General features: G+C 40.9%; 1 protein-coding gene across 1 annotated transcript in view; it reads left to right on the top strand.

Annotated features, from left to right (window-relative positions):
• Window positions 1-22,615, top strand: part of gtpbp3 (GTP binding protein 3, mitochondrial) — a 41,761-nt gene that overhangs the window by 3,810 nt on the left and 15,336 nt on the right. Inside the window, 4 exon segments of the mRNA XM_031785519.1 lie at window positions 7,941-8,203; window positions 8,359-8,445; window positions 13,615-13,817; window positions 16,227-16,299. Of these exon segments, the coding sequence (XP_031641379.1) occupies window positions 7,941-8,203; window positions 8,359-8,445; window positions 13,615-13,817; window positions 16,227-16,299 (626 nt within the window).

Genomic DNA, 22,615 nt, shown 5'->3' with positions numbered 1-22,615 from the left:
ACTCCATTACCCGTAGTATTAGATTTAAAACGAATCATCCAGCGATCATACACTGTTTACCAGGGGGCAGGACTACCGACATTAAGGCTAATCTGAAGATGATGCTGGCTAAAGCTAAAACTGGCGAGTGTAGAGAGTATAGAGATATTGTTATCCACGTCGGCACCAATGATGTTAGAATGAAACAGTCAGAGGTCACCAAGCGCAACATAGCTTCAGCGTGTAAATCAGCTAGAAAGATGTGTCGGTATTGAGTAATTGTCTCTGGCCCCCTCCCAGTTAGGGGGAGTGATGAGCTCTATAGCAGAGTCTCACTTCTCAATCGCTGGTTGAAAACTGTTTTCTGCTCCTGCCAAAAGATAGCATTTGTAGATAATTGGCCCTCTTTCTGGGACTCACCCACAAACAGGACCAAGCCTGGCCTGCTGAGGAGTGACGGACTCCATCCTAGCTAGAGGGGTGCTCTCATCTTATCTACGAACATAGACAGGGCTCTAACTCACCTAGCTCCACAATGAGAGGGTGCAGGCCAGCTTAGTGGAGTCTGCCACTAGCACAGTCAGTGTAGTCAGCTCAGCTATCCCCATTGAGACCGTGTCTGTGCCTCGATCTAGGTTGGGCAAAACTAAACATGGCGGTGTTTGCCTTAGCAATCTCACTGGAGTAAAGACCTCCTCCATTCCTGTCATTATTGAAAGAGATTGTGATATCTCACATCTGAAAATAGGGCTACTTAGTGTTAGATCCCTCACTTCCAAGGCAGTTATAGTCAATGAACTGATCACCTGACTACAGGACTACCTGACATGATGACTCCTTGCTGTCCCCAGTCCACCTGGCCATGCTGCTGCTCCAGTTTCAACTTCCACCTGACTGCTGCTGCTCCAGTTTCAACTGTTCTGCCTTATTATTATTCGACCATGCTGGTCATTTATGAACATTTGAACATCTTGGCCATGTTCTGTTATAATCTCCACCCGGCACAGCCAGAAGAGGACTGGCCACCCCACATAGCCTGGTTCCTCTCTAGGTTTCTTCCTAGGTATTGGCCTTTCTAGGGAGTTTTTCCTAGCCACCGTGCTTCTACACCTGCATTGCTTGCTGTTTGGGGTTTTAGGCTGGGTTTCTGTACAGCACTTTGAGATATCAGCTGATGTACGAAGGGCTATATAAATAAATTTGATTTGATTTGATCATATCCTTGATATGATTGGCCTGACTGAAACATTTAATCTTTTGAGCTTTTAGTCATGAAAACCCTGCTGTCTACTCAATCACTTTTTATAGCTACTGTTTACAGGCCTCCTAGGCCGTATACAGCGTTCCTCATTGATTTCCCTGAATTCCTATCGGATCTTGTATTCATGGCAGATAGTATTCACATTTTTGGTAACTTTAATATTCACATGGAAAAGTCCACAGACCCACTCCAAAAGGCTTTCGGAGCCATCATCGACTCAGTGGATTTTGTCCAACATGTCTCCTGACCTACTCACTGCCACAGTCATACTCTGGACCTAGTTTTGTCCTATGGAATAAATGTTGTGGATCTGAATGTTTTTCCTCATAATCCTGGTCTATCGGACCACCATTTTATTACGTTTGCAGTCTCAACAAATAATCTGCTCAGACCCCAACCAAGGATCATCAAACACCGTGCTATCAATTCTCGGACAACCCAAAGATTCCTAGATGCCCTTCCAGACTCCCTCCACATACCGAAGGACGTCAAGAGTACAAAAATTAGTTAACCACCTAACTGAGGAACTCAATTTAACCTTGCATAAATCCCTAGATGCAGTCGCACCCCTAAAAACTAAAAACATTTGTCATAAGAAACTAGCTCCCTGGTATACAGAAAATACCCGAGCCCTGAAGCAAGCTTCCAGAACATTGGAACGGAAATGGTGCTACACCAAACTGGAAGTCTTCCGACTAGCTTGGAAAGACAGTATCGAAGAGCCCTCACTGCTGCTCGATCATCCTATTTTTCAACTTAATTGAGGAAAATAAGAACAATCCTCAATGTATTTTTGATACTGTCGCAAAGCTAACTAAAAAGCAGCATTCCCCAAGAGAGGATGGCTTTCACTTCAGCAGTGATAAATTCATGAACTTCTTTGAGGAAATGATCATGATAATTAGAAAGCAAATTACGTACTCCTCTTTACATCTGCGTATTTCTCCAACGCTCAGTTGTACTGAGTCTGCAAAACACTAAGATCAAGGGAGACACTCAAGTTTTTTAGTACTATATCTCTTGACACATTGATGAAAATAGTCAAGGCCTCTAAACCTTCATGCTCCATACTGGACGTTATTCCAACTAAACTACTGCTTCCTGTGCTTGGCCCTCCTATGTTGAACATAATAAACCTATCCACCGAATGTGTACCAAACTCAATAAAAAATGGAAAAGCTGTTGCGCAGCAACTCACTGCTTCCTGTAAACATACAATGTGTGGCATCAGACCGAGGCTCTGCATCTGTCCTCGTGCTCGTGCTCCTAGACCTTAGTGCTGCTTTTGATACCATCGATCACCACATTCTTTTGGAGAGATTGGAAACCCAAATTGGTCTACACGGACAAATTCTGTCCTGGTTTAGATCTTATCTGTCGGAAAGATATCAGTTTGTCTCTGTGAATGGTTTGTCCTCTGACAAATCAACTGTAAATTTCGGTGTTCCTAAAGGCTCCGTTTTAGGACCACTATTGTTTTCACTATATTTTACCTCTTGGTGATGTCAATCGGAAACATAATGTTAACTTTCACTGCTATGCGGATGACACACAGCTGTACATTTCGATGAAACATGGTGAAGCTCCAAAATTGCCCTTCCTGGAAGCCTGTGTTTCAGACATAAGGAAGTGGATTGCGGCAAAACAGAGATGCTAGTTCTATGTCCCAAGAAACAAAGAGATCTTCTGTTGAATCTGACAATTAATCTTGATGGTTGTACAGTCGTCTCAAATAAAACTGAAGGACCTCGGCGTTACTCTGGACCCCGATCTCTCTTTTGACGAACATATCAAGACTTTTTCAAGGACAGCTTTTTTCCATCTACGTAACATTGCAAAAATCTGAAACTTTCTGTCCAAAAATGATGCAGAAAAATGTATCCATGCTTTTGATACTTCTAGGTTAGACTACTGCAATGCTCTACTTTCCGGCTACCCGGATAAAGCACAAAATAAACTTCAGTTAGTGCTAAATATGGCTGCTAGAATCTTGACTAGAACCAAAATCATATTACTCCAGTGCTAGCCTCCCTCTGATTTCAAGGTTTTACTGCTAACCTACAAAGCATTACATGGGCTTGCTCCTACCTATCTCTCTGATTTGGTCCTGCCGTACATACCAACAAGTACGCAAATTTCTAAGCAAACAGCTGGAGGCAGGGCTTTCTCCTATAGAGCTCAATTTTTATGGAATGGTCTGCCTACCCATGTGAGAGACGTAGACTCTGTCTCGACCTTTAAGTCTTTACTGAAGACTCATCTCTTCGGTCGATCCTATGATTGAGTGTAGTCTGGCCCAGGAGTGTGAAGGTGAACGGAAAGGCATTGGAGCAACGAACCACCCTTGCTGTCTCTGCCTGGCCGGTTCCCCTCTCTCCACTGGGATTCTCTGCCTCTAACCCTATTACGGGGGCTGAGTCACTGGCTTACTGGTGCTCTTCCATGCCGTCCCTAGGAGGGGTGCATCACTTGAGTGGGTTGATCTTTGTGGGCAAACCCTTCGAGTTCGTGCAGTGGGGTAGATCTTCGTGGGCTATACTCGGCCTTGTCTCAGGATAGTAGGTTGGTGGTTGGGGGCTGTGCTTTGGCAAAGTGGGTAGGGTTATATCCTGCCTGTTTGGCCCTGTCCGTGGGTATTGTCGGACGTGGCCACAATGCCTCCCGACCCCTCCTGACTCAGCCTCCAGTATTTATGCTGCAGTAGTTTATGTGTCGGGGGGCTAGGGTCAGTTTGTTATATCTGGAGTACTTCTCCTGTCTCGTAGCCACCGTGCATCTACACCTGCATTGCTTGCCGTTTGGGATTTTAGGCTGGGTTTCTGTACAGCACTTTATGACATCAGTTGATGTAAGAAGGGCTTTATAAATACATTTGATTGATTGATTGATTGATTGAACTGTACTGTAATGTACTGAACTGTACTGTAATGTGGTGAACTGTAATGTACTGAACATAATTCTAGTGTACTATACTGTACTTTACTGTACTGAATCTACTGTATTGTACTGTACTTTACTGTACTGTACTACACTAGACTGTACTGTACAGAACTATACTGTGCTACACTAGACTGTACTGTACAGAACTATACTGTACTATACTAGACTGTACTGTACAGAACTATACTGTACTATACTAGACTGTACTGTACAGAACTATACTGTGCTACACTAGACTGTACTGTACAGAACTATACTGTACTATACTAGACTGTACTGTACATAACTATACTGTACTATACTAGACTGTACTGTACAGAACTATACTGTACTATACTAGACTGTACTGTACAGAACTATACTGTACTATACTAGACTGTACTGTACAGAACTATACTGTACTATACTAGACTGTACTGTACAGAACTATAGTGTACTGAACTATACTGTGCTACACTAGACTGTACTGAACTGAACTATACTGTACTACACTAGACTGTACTGTACATAACTATACTGTACTATACTAGACTGTACTGTAACAGAACTATACTGTACTATACTAGACTGTACTGTACAGAACTATACTGTACTATACTAGACTGTACTGTACAGAACTATACTGAACTATACTAGACTGTACTGTACAGAACTATACTGAACTATACTAGACTGTACTGTACTGAACTATACTGTACTACACTAGACTGTACTGAACTATACTAGACTGTACTGAACTATACTGTACTACACTAGACTGTACTGTACAGAACTATACTGTACTACACTAGACTGTACTGAACTGTGCTGTACTATACTAGACTGTACTGAACTATACTAGACTGTACTGTACATAACTATACTGTACTATACTAGACTGTACTGTACAGAACTATACTATACTATACTAGACTGTACTGTACAAAACTATACTGAACTATACTAGACTGTACTGTACAGAACTATACTGTACTATACTAGACTGTACTGAAATATACTAGACTGTACTATACTAGACTACTGAACTGAACTATACTGTACTGAACTATACTAGACTGTACTGAACTATACTGTGCTACACTAGACTGTACTGTACAGAACTATACTGTACTACACTAGACTGTACTGAACTGAACTATACTGTACTACACTAGACTACTGTACTGAACTATACTGTACTATACTAGACTGTACTGAACTATACTAGACTGTACTGAACTATACTGTACTATACTAGACTACTGAACTATACTAGACTGTACTGTACTACACTAGACTGTACAGAACTATACTGTACCACACTAGACTGTACAGAACTATACTGTACTACACTAGACTGTACTGTACTGAACTAGACTGTACTACACTAGACTGTACTATACTAGACTGTACTGAACTATACTGTGCTGAACTGAACTATACTGTACTACACTAGACTGTACTGAACTGAACTATACTGTACTACACTAGACTGTACTGTACTATACTGTACTACACTAGACTGAACTGTACTGAACTAGACTGTACTACACTAGACTGTACTGTACTACACTAGACTGTACTGTACTATACTGTACTACACTAGACTGTACTGAACTGAACTATACTGTACTACACTAGACTGAACTAGACTGTACTACACTAGACTGTACTGTACTACAGTAGACTGTACTGAACTACACTAGACTGAACTGTACTGAACTAGACTGTACTACACTATACTGTACTGTACTACACTAGACTGTACTGAACTGAACTATACTGTACTACACTAGACTGAACTGTGCTGTACTGAACTATACTGTACTGAACTATACTAGACTGTACTGAACTATACTGTACTACACTAGACTGTACTGTACAGAACTATACTGTACTACACTATACTGTACTACACTAGACTGAACTGTACAGAACTATACTGTACTACACTAGACTGTACTGTACTACACTAGACTGTACTGTACTACACTATACTGTACTACACTAGACTGAACTGTACTACACTATACTGTACTACACTAGACTGTACTGTACTACACTAGACTGTACTGTACTACACTAGACTGAACTGTACTACACTAGACTGAACTGTACTACACTATACTGTACTACACTAGACTGTACTGTACTACACTAGACTGTACTACACTAGACTGTACTACACTAGACTGTACTACACTATACTGTACTACACTAGACTGTACTGTACTACACTAGACTGTACTACACTAGACTGTACTACACTGTACTGTACTACACTAGACTGTACTACACTATACTGTACTACACTAGACTGTACTACACTATACTGTACTACACTAGACTGTACTACACTAGACTGTACTACACTAGACTGTACTACACTATACTGTACTACACTAGACTGTACTACACTAGACTGTACTACACTATACTGTACTACACTAGACTGTACTGTACTACACTAGACTGTACTGTACTACACTAGACTGTACTACACTAGACTGTACTGTACTACACTAGACTGTACTGTACTACACTAGACTGTACTACACTAGACTGTACTACACTAGACTGTACTGTACTACACTAGACTGTACTACACTAGACTGTACTGTACTACACTAGACTGTACTACACTAGACTGTACTGTACTACACTAGACTGTACTACACTAGACTGTACTACACTATACTGTACTACACTAGACTGTACTACACTAGACTGTACTGTACTACACTAGACTGTACTGTACTACACTAGACTGTACTGTACTACACTAGACTGTACTGTACTGTACTAGACTGTACTGTACTACACTAGACTGTACTGTACTACACTAGACTAGACTGTACTGTACTAGACTGTACTGTACTACACTAGACTGTACTGTACTACACTAGACTGTACTGTACTACACTAGACTAGACTGTACTGTACTAGACTGTACTGTACTACACTAGACTAGACTGTACTGTACTAGACTGTACTGTACTACACTAGACTGTACTACACTAGACTGTACTACACTAGACTGTACTACACTATACTGTACTACACTAGACTGTACTGTACTGTACTGTACTATTTTTACCCATTTAAACTAGTCTTGGTCAGGTCATGGTCTCGATCCACTGGTCCTTAGTCTGGCTCTTAAAAACTCTTGATCTGGATTTAAAGGATTCTGGTCCTGACTTCAACTCTGGTACTCTCACCAATCGAATACTTTTGAATCCATGTGGGTAGTGGACCACTGCAGACTTCAGGAAACATTGTAGAGAATTGAGATGCCTTCCCTCATGGCCTTCCCTCATGGCCTTCCCTCCAAGACTGAATTGAATTGTCAGGCCCGACCTCACTCAACTTTATTGGCTCACAGCGGCCAACTGTTTTTGAAGATCTTGGTCTTGAGATGCTGTCCAGCAAGTTTCTGAGAAATCTGTGTCTGAGTCCACGATCGACAGCCTGATCAACTCTATGCGAAGGAGATGTGTTTCGCTGCATGAGGCAAATGGTGGTCACACCAGATACTGACTAGTTTTCTGATCCACTCCCCTACCTTTTTTTAAGGTATCTGTGACCAACAGATGCATATCTGTATTCCCAGTCATGTGAAATCCATAGATTATGGCCTAATGACTGATTTCCTTACATGAACTGTAATTTATGAAAATCTTAGAAATTGTTCCATGTAGTGTTTTATATTTTTTGTTCAGTGTATATATATATCGCACTTTTCAAGCACCCAGTCGCTTGACAATTGTATAAATGTCTCCAGCAGAGCATCTCCATCAGCGAGGGGCCTGTGTATCCCGACCAGAGCGGTATGCGATGCTGAGACCATCTTTGCCCTGTCGTCGGGCCACGGCAGGTGTGGTGTGGCGGTGGTCCGTGTCAGTGGTCCTGCCTCCTCCATGGTCCTGAGAAACATGGCAGGTCTGACCCAGGCTCTACCCCCTCCTCGTACCGCCCTGCTACGGAGGATCACTGACCCCAAGTCCAAAGAGCTGCTGGACCGAGGACTGGTCCTCTGGTTCAAAGGTCAGATCGGTCCTAGCGGACATCACACAGTTATTATTGGATAAACCCACAATGCATTTTGATGTAATCTTTTTTTGTTTATAAGCATCTCATAGTAGCTGTTCTTGTTTGTCTTATCCAATGTTGTTGTGACTGTTGTTGTGCTTTCTTGTCAGGTCCCCACAGCTTCACAGGGGAAGACAGTGCAGAGTTTCATATTCACGGAGGTCCTGCAGTCATCACAGCTGTCTTACAAGCCCTAGGTAAACACACAGTCATATGATGAGAGATATGGAACTAGGTTAGAGCACAGTCATTTGTAGAGAGATATGAGTGGTCTGATTGAGTGTGATGTCCAGAGAGTACAGAGTATCTGCTGATGCTCCAGATACTCAACTAGTCTAAAGAAGGACAGTTTTATTGCTTCGTTAAAAAACAGTTTTCAGCTGTGCTTAGATGACTGCAAAAGGGTTTTCTAATGATCAATTAGCCTTTTTAAAATGATAAACTTGGATTAGCTAACACAACGTGCCATTGGAACACAGGAGTGATGGTTGCTGATAATGGGTCTCTGTACGCCTATGAAGATGTTTTCTAAAAAACTACAATAGTCATTTACAACATTAACAATGTCTACACTGTATTTATGACCAATTTGATGTTATTTTAATGGACTTTTTTGTTGTTGCTTTTCTTTCAAAAACAAGGACATTTCTAAGTGACCCCAAACTTTTGAACGATAGTGTGTGTATATATATATATATACACACACTATCGTTCAAAAGTTTGGGGTCACTTAGAAATGTCCTTGTTTTTGAAAGAAAAGCAACAACAAAAAAGTCCATTAAAATAACATCAAATTGGTCATAAATACAGTGTAGACATTCCTTGAACTTGAGCGCAATGCAGAACTGTTGTCAGCGTCCTTGCAATGTTCATATTTGGCTGCTAGGGGGCAGTGTTATATAAATGAATGTAAACTGTGCAGTGTCTCAGATTTGCATCTTCTCAGAACAGCCAGTCAACAACAAAATACATAAAGCTGATGATTATATAATCCTGCTATCTCCTGTAGTTATCAGCATTGTTCTTCTTTATTAACGCTGTAGTAGTACAACTGGCAACAGTCAACTGTCTCTGGTTGATGTAATGCCTTTGCAGAGCATGTAAGAATCAGGCCACCATATTGACAACCAATAAATTAAGTTCTGCAAAGATTCTAACAAAAACACCTTACCTCATTGCCAGTGTTGTTTTTGCCACTCACAGTGACCCCAGAATGACCCTTCAACTCTGAACCTCTGACCCTATGCCTTCATGAGCCTAGAGCCGGTTAGGGGGTTTGTCTCTTTCTGGTAGTGTGTGTATTTCTCAGGAAGACAAGAGACAAACAGCCAGCGGACACATAACATTAAATACGCCTACAAATATACACTGAGTATACACTGAGTATACACTGAGTATACACTGAGTATACACTGAGTATAAACTGAGTATACACTGAGTATACACTGAGTATACACTGAGTATAAACTGAGTATACACTGAGTATACACTGAGTATACACTGAGTATACACTGAGTATACACTGAGTATAAACTGAGTATACACTGAGTATACACTGAGTATACACTGAGTATACACTGAGTATAAACTGAGTATACACTGAGTATACACTGAGTATACACTGAGTATAAACTGAGTATACACTGAGTATACACTGAGTATACACTGAGTATACACTGAGTATAAACTGAGTATACACTGAGTACGGTCACATGCAAACAATAATCTGTTAAATGTGGATAATCAGATGAATATAATAGTTTGATAAAAACTTTGACATATTTTGCAAGAAGAATGATTTCCCTAATAATCCTGATGGCACTCTGATAAATACAGAAATCAGGCTACCCGATGGTACTCTGATAAATGCAGAAATCAGGCTACCCGATGGTACTCTGATAAATGTAGAAAACAGGCTACCCGATGGTACTCTGATAAATGTAGAAATCAGGCTACCCGATGGTACTCTGATAAATGCAGAAATCAGGCTACCCGATGGTACTCTGATAAATGCAGAAATCAGGCTACCCGATGGTACTCTGATAAATGCAGAAATCAGGCTACCCGATGGTACTCTGATAAATGCAGAAATCAGGCTACCCGATGGTACTCTGATAAATGCAGAAATCAGGCTACCCGATGGTACTCTGATAAATACAGAAATCAGGCTACCCGATGGCACTCTGATAAATACAGAAATCAGGCTACCCGATGGTACTCTGATAAATACAGAAATCAGGCTACCCGATGGTACTCTGATAAATGTAGAAATCAGGCTACCCGATGGTACTCTGATAAATGCAGAAATCAGGCTACCCGATGGTACTCTGATAAATGCAGAAAACAGGCTACCCGATGGTACTCTGATAAATGCAGAAATCAGGCTACCCGATGGTACTTTGATAAATGCAGAAAACAGGCTGATAATGAGTTTAATATTGATTTATTACTGTGTATGTAAAATTACCCACTGAGTGTACAAAACATTAAGAACACCTGCTCCTTCTGTGAATCCAGGTGAATCCAGGTGAATCCAGGTGAAAGCTATGATCCCTTATTGATGTCGCTTGTTAAATCCACTTCAATCAGTGTAGATGAAGGGGAGGAGAGGATTTTTGAGCTTTGAGACAGTTGAGACGTGTTGTGTATGTGTGCTGTTCAGAGGGTGAATGGGCAAGACAAAGTATTTAAGTGTCTTTGATCAGGGTGTGGTAGAAGGTGCCAGGTGCATCAGTTTGTGTCAAGAACTGCAACGCTCCAAGGTTTCCCGTGTGTATCAAGAATGGTCCACCACCCAAAGGACATCCAGCCAACTTGACACAACTGTGGGAAGCATTGGAGTCAACATGGGTCAGCATCCCTGTGGAACGCCTTCAACACCTTGTAGAGTCCATGACCTGATGAATTGAGGCTATTCTGTGGGGAAAAGGGGGTGCAACTAAACATTAGGAAGGTGTTCTTAATGTTTTGTCCACTGTGTATTTAGGCAGTGTATATTTAGCTGTGAATGATTTAAACCGTTTGTTGTTCTATGCCGTTGCAGATGACTACATACAGTGCCTTGCGAAAGTATTCGGCCCCCTTGAACTTCGCGACCTTTTGCCACATTTCAGGCTTCAAACATAAAGATATAAAACTGTATTTTTTTGTGAAGAATCAACAACACAACACAATCATGAAGTGGAACGACATTTATTGGATATTTCAAACTTTTTTAACAAATCAAACTCTGAAAAATTGGGCGTGCAAAATTATTCAGCCCCTTTACTTTCAGTGCAGCAAACTCTCTCCAGAAGTTCAGTGAGGATCTCTGAATGATCCAATGTTGACCTAAATGACTAATGATGATAAATACAATCCACCTGTGTGTAATCAAGTCTCTGTATAAATGCACCTGCACTGTGATAGTCTCAGAGGTCCGCAGAAAAGCCTGAAATGTGGCAAAAGGTCGCGAAGTTCAAGGGGGCCGAATACTTTCGCAAGGCACTGTATACACAACCGTATCAATCACACCAACTCATTCAAGGGTTTCTTTCTTTTTACTGTTTTCTACATTGTAGAATAATAGTTCAAATCAAACTTCATTAGTCACATGCGCCGAATACAACAAGTGTAGACCTAACAGTGAAATGCTTACTTACAAGCCCTTAACCAACAGTGCAGTTCAAGAAGAGTTAAGAAAATATTTACCAAATAAACTGTTGTAAAAAATGTATAAAAAAAGTAACACAATAAAATAACAATAACGAGGCTATATACAGGGGGTACCGGTACCGAGTCAGTGTGAGGGGGTACAGGTTAGAGGTCATTTGTACATGTAGGTAAGGGTGAAGTGACTATGCATAGATAATAAACAGTGAGTAGCAGCAGTGAACTAAACAAATGGGGGGGGGGTCGTCAATGTAAATAGTCCGGTGGCCATTTGATTAATTGTTCAGCCGTCTTATGACTTGGGGTTAGAAGCTGTTAAGAAGCCTTGGTCCTAGTCTTGGCGCTCCAGTACCTCTTGCTGTGCGGTAGCAGATAAAACAGTCTATGACTTGAGTGACTGAAGTCAAATGCATTAGAGTGTCTCGTACAACGCTGTGTACTACTCCCTTCACAGAACAGCGCAAACTGGCTCTAACCATAAAAGAAAGAGAAGTGGGAGGCCCCGGTGCACAACTGAGCAAGAGGACAAGTGCATTAGAGTGTCTAGTTTGAGAAACAGACGCCTCACAAGTCCTCAACTGGCAGCTTCATTAAATTGTACCGTAAAACACCAGTCTCAACGTCAACAGTGAAGAGGATGCTGGCCTTCTAGGCAGAGTTACAAAGAAAAAGCCATTTCTCAGATTGGCCAATAAAAATAAAAGATTAAGATGAGCAAAAGAACACAGACACTGGACAGAGGAACTCTGCCTAGACGGCCAGCATCCCAGAGTCACCTCTTCACTGTTGGCGTTGAGACTGGTGTTTTACGGTACAATTTAATGAAGCTGCCAGTTGAGGACTTGTGAGGCGTCTGTTTCTCAAACTAGACACTCTAATGCACTTGTCCTCTTGCTCAGTTGTGCACCGGGGCCTCCCACTTCTCTTTCTTTTATGGTTAGAGCCAGTTTGCGCTGTTCTGTGAAGGGAGTAATATACAGCGTTGTACGAGATCTTCAGTTTCTTGGCAATTTATCGCCCAGAATAGCCTTCATTTCTCAGAACCAGAATAGACTGATGAGTTTCAGAAGAAAGTCATTTGTTTCTGGCTGTTTTGAGCCTGTAATCGAACCCATAAATGCTGATGCTCCAGATACTCAACTAGTCTAAAGAAGGACAGTTTTATTGCTTCTTTAATCAGAATAACAGTTTTCAGCTGTGCTAATGTAATTGCAAAAGGGTTTTCTAATGATCAATTAGCCTTTTAAAATTAGAAACTTGAATTAGCTAACACAACGTGCCATTGGAACACAGGAGTGATGGTTGCTGATAATGGGCCTCTTTACGCCTTTGTAGATATTCCATAAAAAATCTGTTGTTTCCAGTCACTTACAACATTAACAATGTCTACACTGTATTTCTGATCAATTTGATGTTATTTTAATGGACAAAAAAAAGTGCTTTTCTTTAAAAAACAAGGACATTTCTAAGTGACCCCAAACTTTTGAACGGTAGTTTACATTGCCTTAGTGAACCTTAGTAACCTTGGCTTGTGAACGATAGGGAACCTTATTAGTGACCTAAGTGTTGTCTTTGTCTTGCTGTGTGTGTGTAACTAATTAACCCTGGATTTGACCCTGTTTGAGTAATTCTCTGTCTTGCTGTGTGTGTGTTACTAATTAACCCTGACTTTGACCCTGTTTTCTCTGTCTTGCTGTGCGATGTGTGTTATGCAGGAAGCCTGGAGGGTGTGAGGCCTGCGGAGGCAGGGGAGTTCACGCGGAGGGCCTTCCACGCGGGGAAACTGGGCTTGACAGAGGTGGAGGGCCTGGGGGACCTGATCCACGCTGAGACTGAGGCCCAGAGGAGGCAGGCCCTCAGGCAGATGGATGGGGAGCTGGGCCGCCTTTACCAGGACTGGAGTTACAGGCTCAAACGGGTAGGTAGTAGGTTCCCCAGAGAAAGAGAAAATACGTGGATGGTTACCTAGCCTGGATCGGCTTCACCCAGCGTGTTGTTCTCTAAGCCAGCCAGTTGTTTAGCGGTGTTGCATAAATACCACACAGATCTCAAAGTTAGGATTCAGGCCTTTGTGGACACTGTAGAAGTCCAGGGTGAGCTGTTTGAGTTGGCGTGGTCGCCCCCAGGCAATTGTTATAGTGGTCTGATTAAGTGTGATGTCCAGAGAGTGTCTTGTCTATACTGTAGTTGTCTGACAGCAGGGATGAGAGATCAGGGATCAGGAACCAGCTGATCCTAGATCTGTGCCAATGGGCAGCTTCTACCCGGAGTGTATCGTGTGATCTCTACCTTGGCACCAGACCTGGGTATCAACGCTTCGCCACCTCTCCTGAGAGGAGTGCTACAGAAAAGAGCCTAATTTTGGCCTTCCTGAGGAAAACCGTCAGCAGCCTAACAAAATCCAATCTCTATTTGTCAAAATAGTATGTTTGGAATCTACCTACTGTAGTTTCACCCTTTCCCTAGTTCGGCATGCAGACAATGCTGCTATTGTTTTGCTATTGTTTCTCTGGTACAATGTGTGGATGGAGGGAACCTGCAGTCGGCTGATGTTTCCTCTCCTAGTGGGCCTATTGAACTGTCAATCATTCCATGTGTCAATCAACATTCAGATGTTTAGGGTGCATTTCAGTAGCGATGATGCCTTCACCTGTTTACTTCTGTCGTGGCACAGGAAGGGAGACAAGGAGAGGATGCTTTGTTTAGTCTACTGAGATGATTTAGTCTACTGAGATGTTTTAGTCCACTGAGATGATTTAGTCCACTGAGATGATTTAGTCCACTGAGATGATTTAGTCTACTGAGATGTTTTTGGCCACTGAGATGTTTTAGTCCACTGAGATGATTTAATCCACTGAGATGATTTAGTCCACTGAGATGATTTAGTCCACTGAGATGTTTTAGTCCACTGAGATGATTTAGTCCACTGAGATGATTTAGTCCACTGAGATGATTTAGTCCACTGAGATGTTTTAGTCTACTGAGATGTTTTTGGCCACTGAGATGTTTTAGTCCACTGAGATATTTTAGTCCACTGAGATATTTTAGTCCACTGAGATGTTTTAGTCCACTGAGATGATTTAGTCCACTGAGATGATTTAGTCCACTGAGATGATTTAGTCCACTGAGATGATTTAGTCTACTGAGATGTTTTTGGCCACTGAGATGTTTTAGTCCACTGAGATGATTTAATCCACTGAGATGATTTAGTCCACTGAGATGATTTAGTCCACTGAGATGTTTTAATCCACTGAGATGATTTAGTCCACTGAGATGATTTAGTCCACTGAGATGATTTAGTCCACTGAGATGTTTTAGTCTACTGAGATGTTTTTGGCCACTGAGATGTTTTAGTCCACTGAGATATTTTAGTCCACTGAGATATTTTAGTCCACTGAGATGTTTTAGTCCACTGCGATGTTTTAGTCTACTGAGATGTTTTAGTCTACTGAGATGTTTTAGTCTACTGAGATTATTTAGTCTACTGAGATTATTTAGTCCACTGAGATGTTTTAGTCTACTGAGATGTTTTAGGCCACTGAGATGTTTTAGTCCACTGAGATGTTTTAGTCCACTGAGATATTTTAGTCCACTGAGATGTTTTAGTCCACTGCGATGTTTTAGTCTACTGAGATGATTTAGTCCACTGAGATGATTTAGTCTACTGAGATGTTTTAGTCTACTGAGATGATTTCGTCCACTGAGATGATTTCATCCACTGCGATGTTTTAGTCCACTGCGATGTTTTAGTCCACTGCGATGTTTTAGTTTACTGAGATGTTTTAGTCCACTGAGATGTTTTAGTCTACTGAGATGATTTAGTCCACTGAGATGTTTTAGTCTACTGAGATGTATTAGTCTACTGAGATGTTTTAGTCCACTGAGATGTTTTAGTCTACTGAGATGTTTTAGTCCACTGAGATGTTTTAGTCTACTGAGATGTTTTAGTCTACTGAGATGATTTAGTCTACTGAGATGTTTTAGTCTACTGAGATGATTTCGTCCACTGAGATGTTTTAGTCTACTGAGATGATTTAGTCTACTGAGATGTTTTAGTCTACTGAGATGATTTCGTCCACTGAGATGATTTCGTCCACTGCGATGTTTTAGTCCACTGCGATGTTTTCGTCCACTGCGATGTTTTAGTTTACTGAGATGTTTTAGTCCACTGAGATGTTTTAGTCTACTGAGATGTTTTAGTCTATCCCTCTGACCTAGAAGACAATCACGACAGAGAAACTTAAATCATTGCCAAAGGAATTAATATAGAGAGGACCGCATATATTGTTGTCTCTCTCGCTCAACATCTGTCTGTTTGTTGTTTCAGTGTTTGGCTCACGTGGAAGCCTTCATAGACTTCAGTGAAGATGAGCTCATCGAGGACGGGGTGTTAAATCAAGGTGGGTACTCCCCCTTCTCTGGAACAAAATAACAATTACGGAAGTGAGTTTTCCAGGGGGAGTTGGCATGGCTTTCCTGTTTGTATCTGCAGAGAGGGAGAGCTAGCGTCATTGAGAGGAGATATGCATCAAAGTGCTGAAAAGACTGTCTCCTTGGAGGAAGTGGGGAGAAGGGGCCACAGGGACACTGCAGGCATTCATCTTGTCTTCAAAGCCTGGCCTCTCAGGCTGTCCAACACAGGAATACACTGTCAGCAGCTACAAACCTGCTCTCTCTACCATCCCTCTCTCTCTCTGTCTCTGTCTCTCTACCACCTTTCTGTCTGTCTCTACCACCTCTCTCTCTCTGTCTCTCTCACTGCCTCCCTCTCTCTCTGTCTCTCTACCACCTCTCTCTCACTCTCTGTCTCTGTCACTTTCTCTCTACCACCTCTCTCTCTGCCTTTGTCTCTCTCTCTACCACCTCTCTCTGCCTTTGTCTCTCTCTCTCTCTACCACCTCTCTCTCTCTGTCTCTCTCTCTCTACCACCTCTCTCTCACTCTCTGTCTCTGTCTCTGCCACTTTCTCTCTACCACCTCTCTCTCTCTGTCTCTCTCTCTCTATCACCTCTCTCTCACTCTCTGTCTCTGTCTCTGCCACTTTCTCTCTACCACCTCTCTCTCTCTGTCTCTCTCTCTCTACCACCTCTCTGTCTCTCTCTCTCTACCACCTCTCTCTCTCTGTCTCTCTCTCTCTACCACCTCTCTCTCTACCACCTCTCTCTCTCTCTGTCTCTCTCTCTACCACCTCTCTCTCTCTGTCTCTCTCTCTCTACCATCTCTCTCTCTCTCTCTGTCTCTCTCTCTCTACCACCTCTCTCTCTGTCTCTCTCTCTCTACCACCTCTCTCTCTCTGTCTCTGTCTCTCTCTCTCTACCACCTCTCTCTCTATCTGTCTCTCTCTCTCTACCACCTCTCTGTCTCTCTCTCTCTACCATCTCTCTCTCTCTCTCTGTCTCTCTCTCTCTACCACCTCTCTCTCTGTCTCTCTCTCTCTACCACCTCTCTCTCTCTCTCTCTCTCTCTCTACCACCTCTCTGTCTCTGTCTCTCTCTCTCTACCACCTCTCTGTCTCTCTCTCTCTCTCTACCACCTCTCTCTCTGTCTCTCTCTCTCTACCACCTCTCTGTCTCTGTCTCTCTCTCTCTACCACCTCTCTCTCTCTGTCTCTCTCTCTCTACCACCTCTCTCTGTCTCTCTCTCTCTACCACCTCTCTCTCTCTCTCTCTCTCTACCACCTCTCTGTCTCTGTCTCTCTCTCTCTACCACCTCTCTGTCTCTCTCTCTCTCTCTACCACCTCTCTCTCTGTCTCTCTCTCTCTACCACCTCTCTGTCTCTGTCTCTCTCTCTCTACCACCTCTCTCTCTCTCTACCACCTCTCTGTCTCTGTCTCTCTCTCTCTACCACCTCTCTGTCTCTGTCTCTCTCTCTCTACCACCTCTCTGTCTCTGTCTCTCTCTCTCTACCACCTCTCTCTCTCTGTCTCTCTGTCTCTCTACCACCTCTCTCTCTCTGTCTCTGTCTCTCTCTCTCTACCACCTCTCTCTCTCTGTCTCTCTCTCTACCACCTCTCTGTCTCTGTCTCTCTCTCTGTCAAATTCAAGCTGCTTTATTGGCATGAAAAACATTCAATATTGCCAAAGCAACAATGTATACTATATACATGGTTATAAAATGATTAAGAATAACAAATAATAACATAAAATGGTAGTAAATAATAATACAAAATTACATTTAAAAAAAACAATAAAATGGTAACAGTCAGTAGTAGAAATGTAATAAATATAAAAGCTAAACATGGAAAATGAAACTATAACTAACTTCTAACTGTCATCTTCACCATTACATCACACCTCGACGTTGTGAAAAGAATACTGTTCTTTGGTTTGGGATTTTTATTGCACACATGTTTTCTGTGTACATACAGATGAAGTCGGAATTTTACATACACCTTAGCCAAAGACATTTAAACATAGTTTTTCACAATTCCTGACATTTAATTCTAGTAAGAATTCTCTGTCTTAGGTCAGTTAGGATCACTAATTTATTTTGAGAATGTGAAATGTCAGAATAATAGTAGAGAGAATTATTTCTTTCAGCGTTTATTTCTTTCATCACATTCCCAGTGGGTCACAAGTTTACATACACTCAATTAGTATTTGGTAGCGTTGCCTTTAAATTGTTTAACCTGGGTCAAACGTTTCAGGTAGCCTTCCACAAGCTTCCCACAATAAGTTAGGTGAATTCTGGCCCATTCCTCCTGACAGAGCTGGAGTAACTGAGTCAGGTTTGTAGGCCTCCTTGCTAGCACACGCTTTTTCAGTGAACACAAATGTTCTATAGATGAGGCCAGGGCTTTGTGATGGCCTCTCCAATACCTTGACTTTGTTGTCCTTAAGCCATTTCGCCACAACTTTGGAAGTATGCTTGGGGCCATTGTCCATTTGGAAGACCCATTTGCGACCAAGCTTTAACTGATGTCTTGAGATGTTGCTTGAATATATCCACATAATTTTCCTTCCCTCATGATGCCATCTATTTTGTGAAGTGCACCAGTCCCTCCTGCAGCAAAGCACCCCCACAACATTTCACCTTTATTTAACCAGGTAGGCCAGTTGAGAACAAGTTCTCATTTACAACTGCGACCTGGCCAAGATAAAGCATTGCAGGGCGACAAAAAACATCAACACAGAGTTACACATAAACAAACGTACAGTCAATAACACAAAATAAAAGAAAAATAGAAAGATCTACATACAGTGTGAGCAAATGTAGAAGAGTAGAGAGGAAAGGCAATAAATAGGCCATAGAGGTGAAATAATTACAACTTAGAAACATGAAACTTGATGCTGCCACCCCCATGCTTCACGGTTGGTATGGTGTTCTTCAGCTTGCAAATCTCTGCCTTTATCCTCCAAACGTAACGATGGTCATTATGGCCAAACAGTTCTATTTTTGTTTCATCAGACCAGAGGACATTTCTCCAAAAAGTACAATCTTTGTCCCCATGTGCAGTTGCAAACCGTAGTCTTTTTATGGCGGTTTTGGAGCAGTGGCTTCTTTCTCGCTGAGCCTTTCAGGTTATGTCAATATAGGCCTTGTTTTACTGTGGATATAGATACTTTTGTACCTGTTTCCTCCAGCATCTTCACAAGGTCCTTTGCTGTTGTTCTAGGATTGATTTGCACTTTTCACATCAATGTACATTCATCTCTAGGAGACAGAACGTGTCTCCATCCTGAGCGGTATGAAGGCTGAGTGGTCCCATGGTGTTTATACTTGTGTACTATTGTTTGTACAGATGAACGTGGTACCTTCAGGCATTTGGAAATTGCTCACAAGGATGAACCAGGCTTGTGGAGGTCTACAATTTTCTTTCTGAGGTCTTGGCTGATTTCTTTTGATTTTCCCATGATGTTAAGCAAAGAGGCACTGCGTTTGAAGGTAGGCCTTGAAATACATCCACAGGTACACCTTCAATTGACTCAAATCATGTCAATTAGCCCATCAGAAGCTTCTGAAGCCATGACGTCATTTTGGGGAATTTTCCAAGCTGTTTAAAGGCACAGTCAACTTAGTGTATGTAAACTTCTGACCCACTGGAATTGTGATACAGTGAATTATAAGTGAAATAATCTGTCTGTAAACAATTGTTGGAAAAATTACTTGTGTCATACACAAAGTAGATGTCCTAACCGACTTGACAAAACTATAGTTTGTTAACAAGACATTTGTGGAGTGGTTGAAAAACGAGTTTTAATGACTCCAACCTAAGTGTATGTAAACTTCTGACTTCAACTACATTTTAAGTCATACACCTGACCACCAAGCCCACTTTGGAGAGTTTTGTAGAATAGGCCTTTGTTCCAAATATAATCAAATTATTTTTTTTAAGTCAATAAAGCAAGCAAAGATTTTGACCTCTTTTTTGATGGACGTGTTTATTAATTAGTGTGTGTAAGGTGTATATATGGTCAGTAGTGAGATGGTGTTTATTAATTAGTGTGTGTAAGGTGTATATATGGTCAGTAGTGAGATGGTGTTTATTAATTAGTGTGTGTAAGGTGTATATATGGTCAGTAGTGAGATGGTGTTTATTAATTAGTGTGTGTAAGGTGTATATATGGTCAGTAGTGAGATGGTGTTTATTAATTAGTGTGTGTAAGGTGTATATATGGTCAGTAGTGAGATGGTGTTTATTAATTAGTGTGTGTAAGGTGTATATATGGTCAGTAGTGAGATGGTGTTTATTCATTAGTGTGTGTAAAGTGTATATATGGTCAGTAGTGAGATGGTGTTTATTAATTCGTGTGTGTAAGGTGTATATATGGTCAGTAGTGAGATGGTGTTTATTCATTAGTGTGTGTAAGGTGTATATATGGTCAGTAGTGAGATGGTGTTTATTAATTAGTGTGTGTAAGGTGTATATATGGTCAGTAGTGAGATGGTGTTTATTAATTAGTGTGTGTAAGGTGTATATATGGTCAGTAGTGAGATGGTGTTTATTAATTAGTGTGTGTAAGGTGTATATATGGTCAGTAGTGAGATGGTGTTTATTCATTAGTGTGTGTAAGGTGTATATATGGTCAGTAGTGAGATGGTGTTTATTCATTAGTGTGTGTAAGGTGTATATATGGTCAGTAGTGAGATGGTGTTTATTAATTAGTGTGTGTAAGGTGTATATATGGTCAGTAGTGAGATGGTGTTTATTAATTAGTGTGTGTAAGGTGTATATATGGTCAGTAGTGAGATGGTGTTTATTAATTAGTGTGTGTAAGGTGTATATATGGTCAGTAGTGAGATGGTGTTTATTAATTAGTGTGTGTAAGGTGTATATATGGTCAGTAGTGAGATGGTGTTTATTCATTAGTGTGTGTAAAGTGTATATATGGTCAGTAGTGAGATGGTGTTTATTAATTCGTGTGTGTAAGGTGTATATATGGTCAGTAGTGAGATGGTGTTTATTCATTAGTGTGTGTAAGGTGTATATATGGTCAGTAGTGAGATGGTGTTTATTAATTAGTGTGTGTAAGGTGTATATATGGTCAGTAGTGAGATGGTGTTTATTAATTAGTGTGTGTAAGGTGTATATATGGTCAGTAGTGAGATGGTGTTTATTAATTAGTGTGTGTAAGGTGTATATATGGTCAGTAGTGAGATGGTGTTTATTCATTAGTGTGTGTAAGGTGTATATATGGTCAGTAGTGAGATGGTGTTTATTCATTAGTGTGTGTAAGGTGTATATATGGTCAGTAGTGAGATGGTGTTTATTAATTAGTGTGTGTAAGGTGTATATATGGTCAGTAGTGAGATGGTGTTTATTAATTAGTGTGTGTAAGGTGTATATATGGTCAGTAGTGAGATGGTGTTTATTAATTAGTGTGTGTAAGGTGTATATATGGTCAGTAGTGAGATGGTGTTTATTAATTAGTGTGTGTAAGGTGTATATATGGTCAGTAGTGAGATGGTGTTTATTAATTAGTGTGTGTAAAGTGTATATATGGTCAGTAGTGAGATGGTGTTTATTAATTAGTGTGTGTAAGGTGTATATATGGTCAGTAGTGAGATGGTGTTTATTAATTAGTGTGTGTAAGGTGTATATATGGTCAGTAGTGAGATGGTGTTTATTAATTAGTGTGTGTAAAGTGTATATATGGTCAGTAGTGAGATGGTGTTTATTAATTAGTGTGTGTAAGGTGTATATATGGTCAGTAGTGAGATGGTGTTTATTAATTAGTGTGTGTAAGGTGTATATATGGTCAGTAGTGAGATGGTGTTTATTAATTAGTGTGTGTAAGGTGTATATATGGTCAGTAGTGAGATGGTGTTTATTAATTAGTGTGTGTAAGGTGTATATATGGTCAGTAGTGAGATGGTGTTTATTAATTATTGTGTGTAAGGTGTATATATGGTCAGTAGTGAGATGGTGTTTATTCATTAGTGTGTGTAAGGTGTATATATGGTCAGTAGTGAGATGGTGTTTATTAATTAGTGTGTGTAAGGTGTATATATGGTCAGTAGTGAGATGGTGTTTATTAATTTGTGTGTGTAAGGTGTATATATGGTCAGTAGTGAGATGGTGTTTATTCATTAGTGTGTGTAAGGTGTATATATGGTCAGTAGTGAGATGGTGTTTATTAATTAGTGTGTGTAAGGTGTATATATGGTCAGTAGTGAGATGGTGTTTATTAATTAGTGTGTGTAAGGTGTATATATGGTCAGTAGTGAGATGGTGTTTATTAATTAGTGTGTGTAAGGTGTATATATGGTCAGTAG

The sequence above is a fragment of the Oncorhynchus kisutch genome, linkage group LG13 (genome assembly GCF_002021735.2).
Source record: "Oncorhynchus kisutch isolate 150728-3 linkage group LG13, Okis_V2, whole genome shotgun sequence".
Taxonomy (NCBI): Eukaryota; Metazoa; Chordata; class Actinopteri; order Salmoniformes; family Salmonidae; genus Oncorhynchus; species Oncorhynchus kisutch.
Note: the sequence above shows the minus strand (reverse complement) of the source record. Positions and strands in the feature narration are given on the sequence as shown.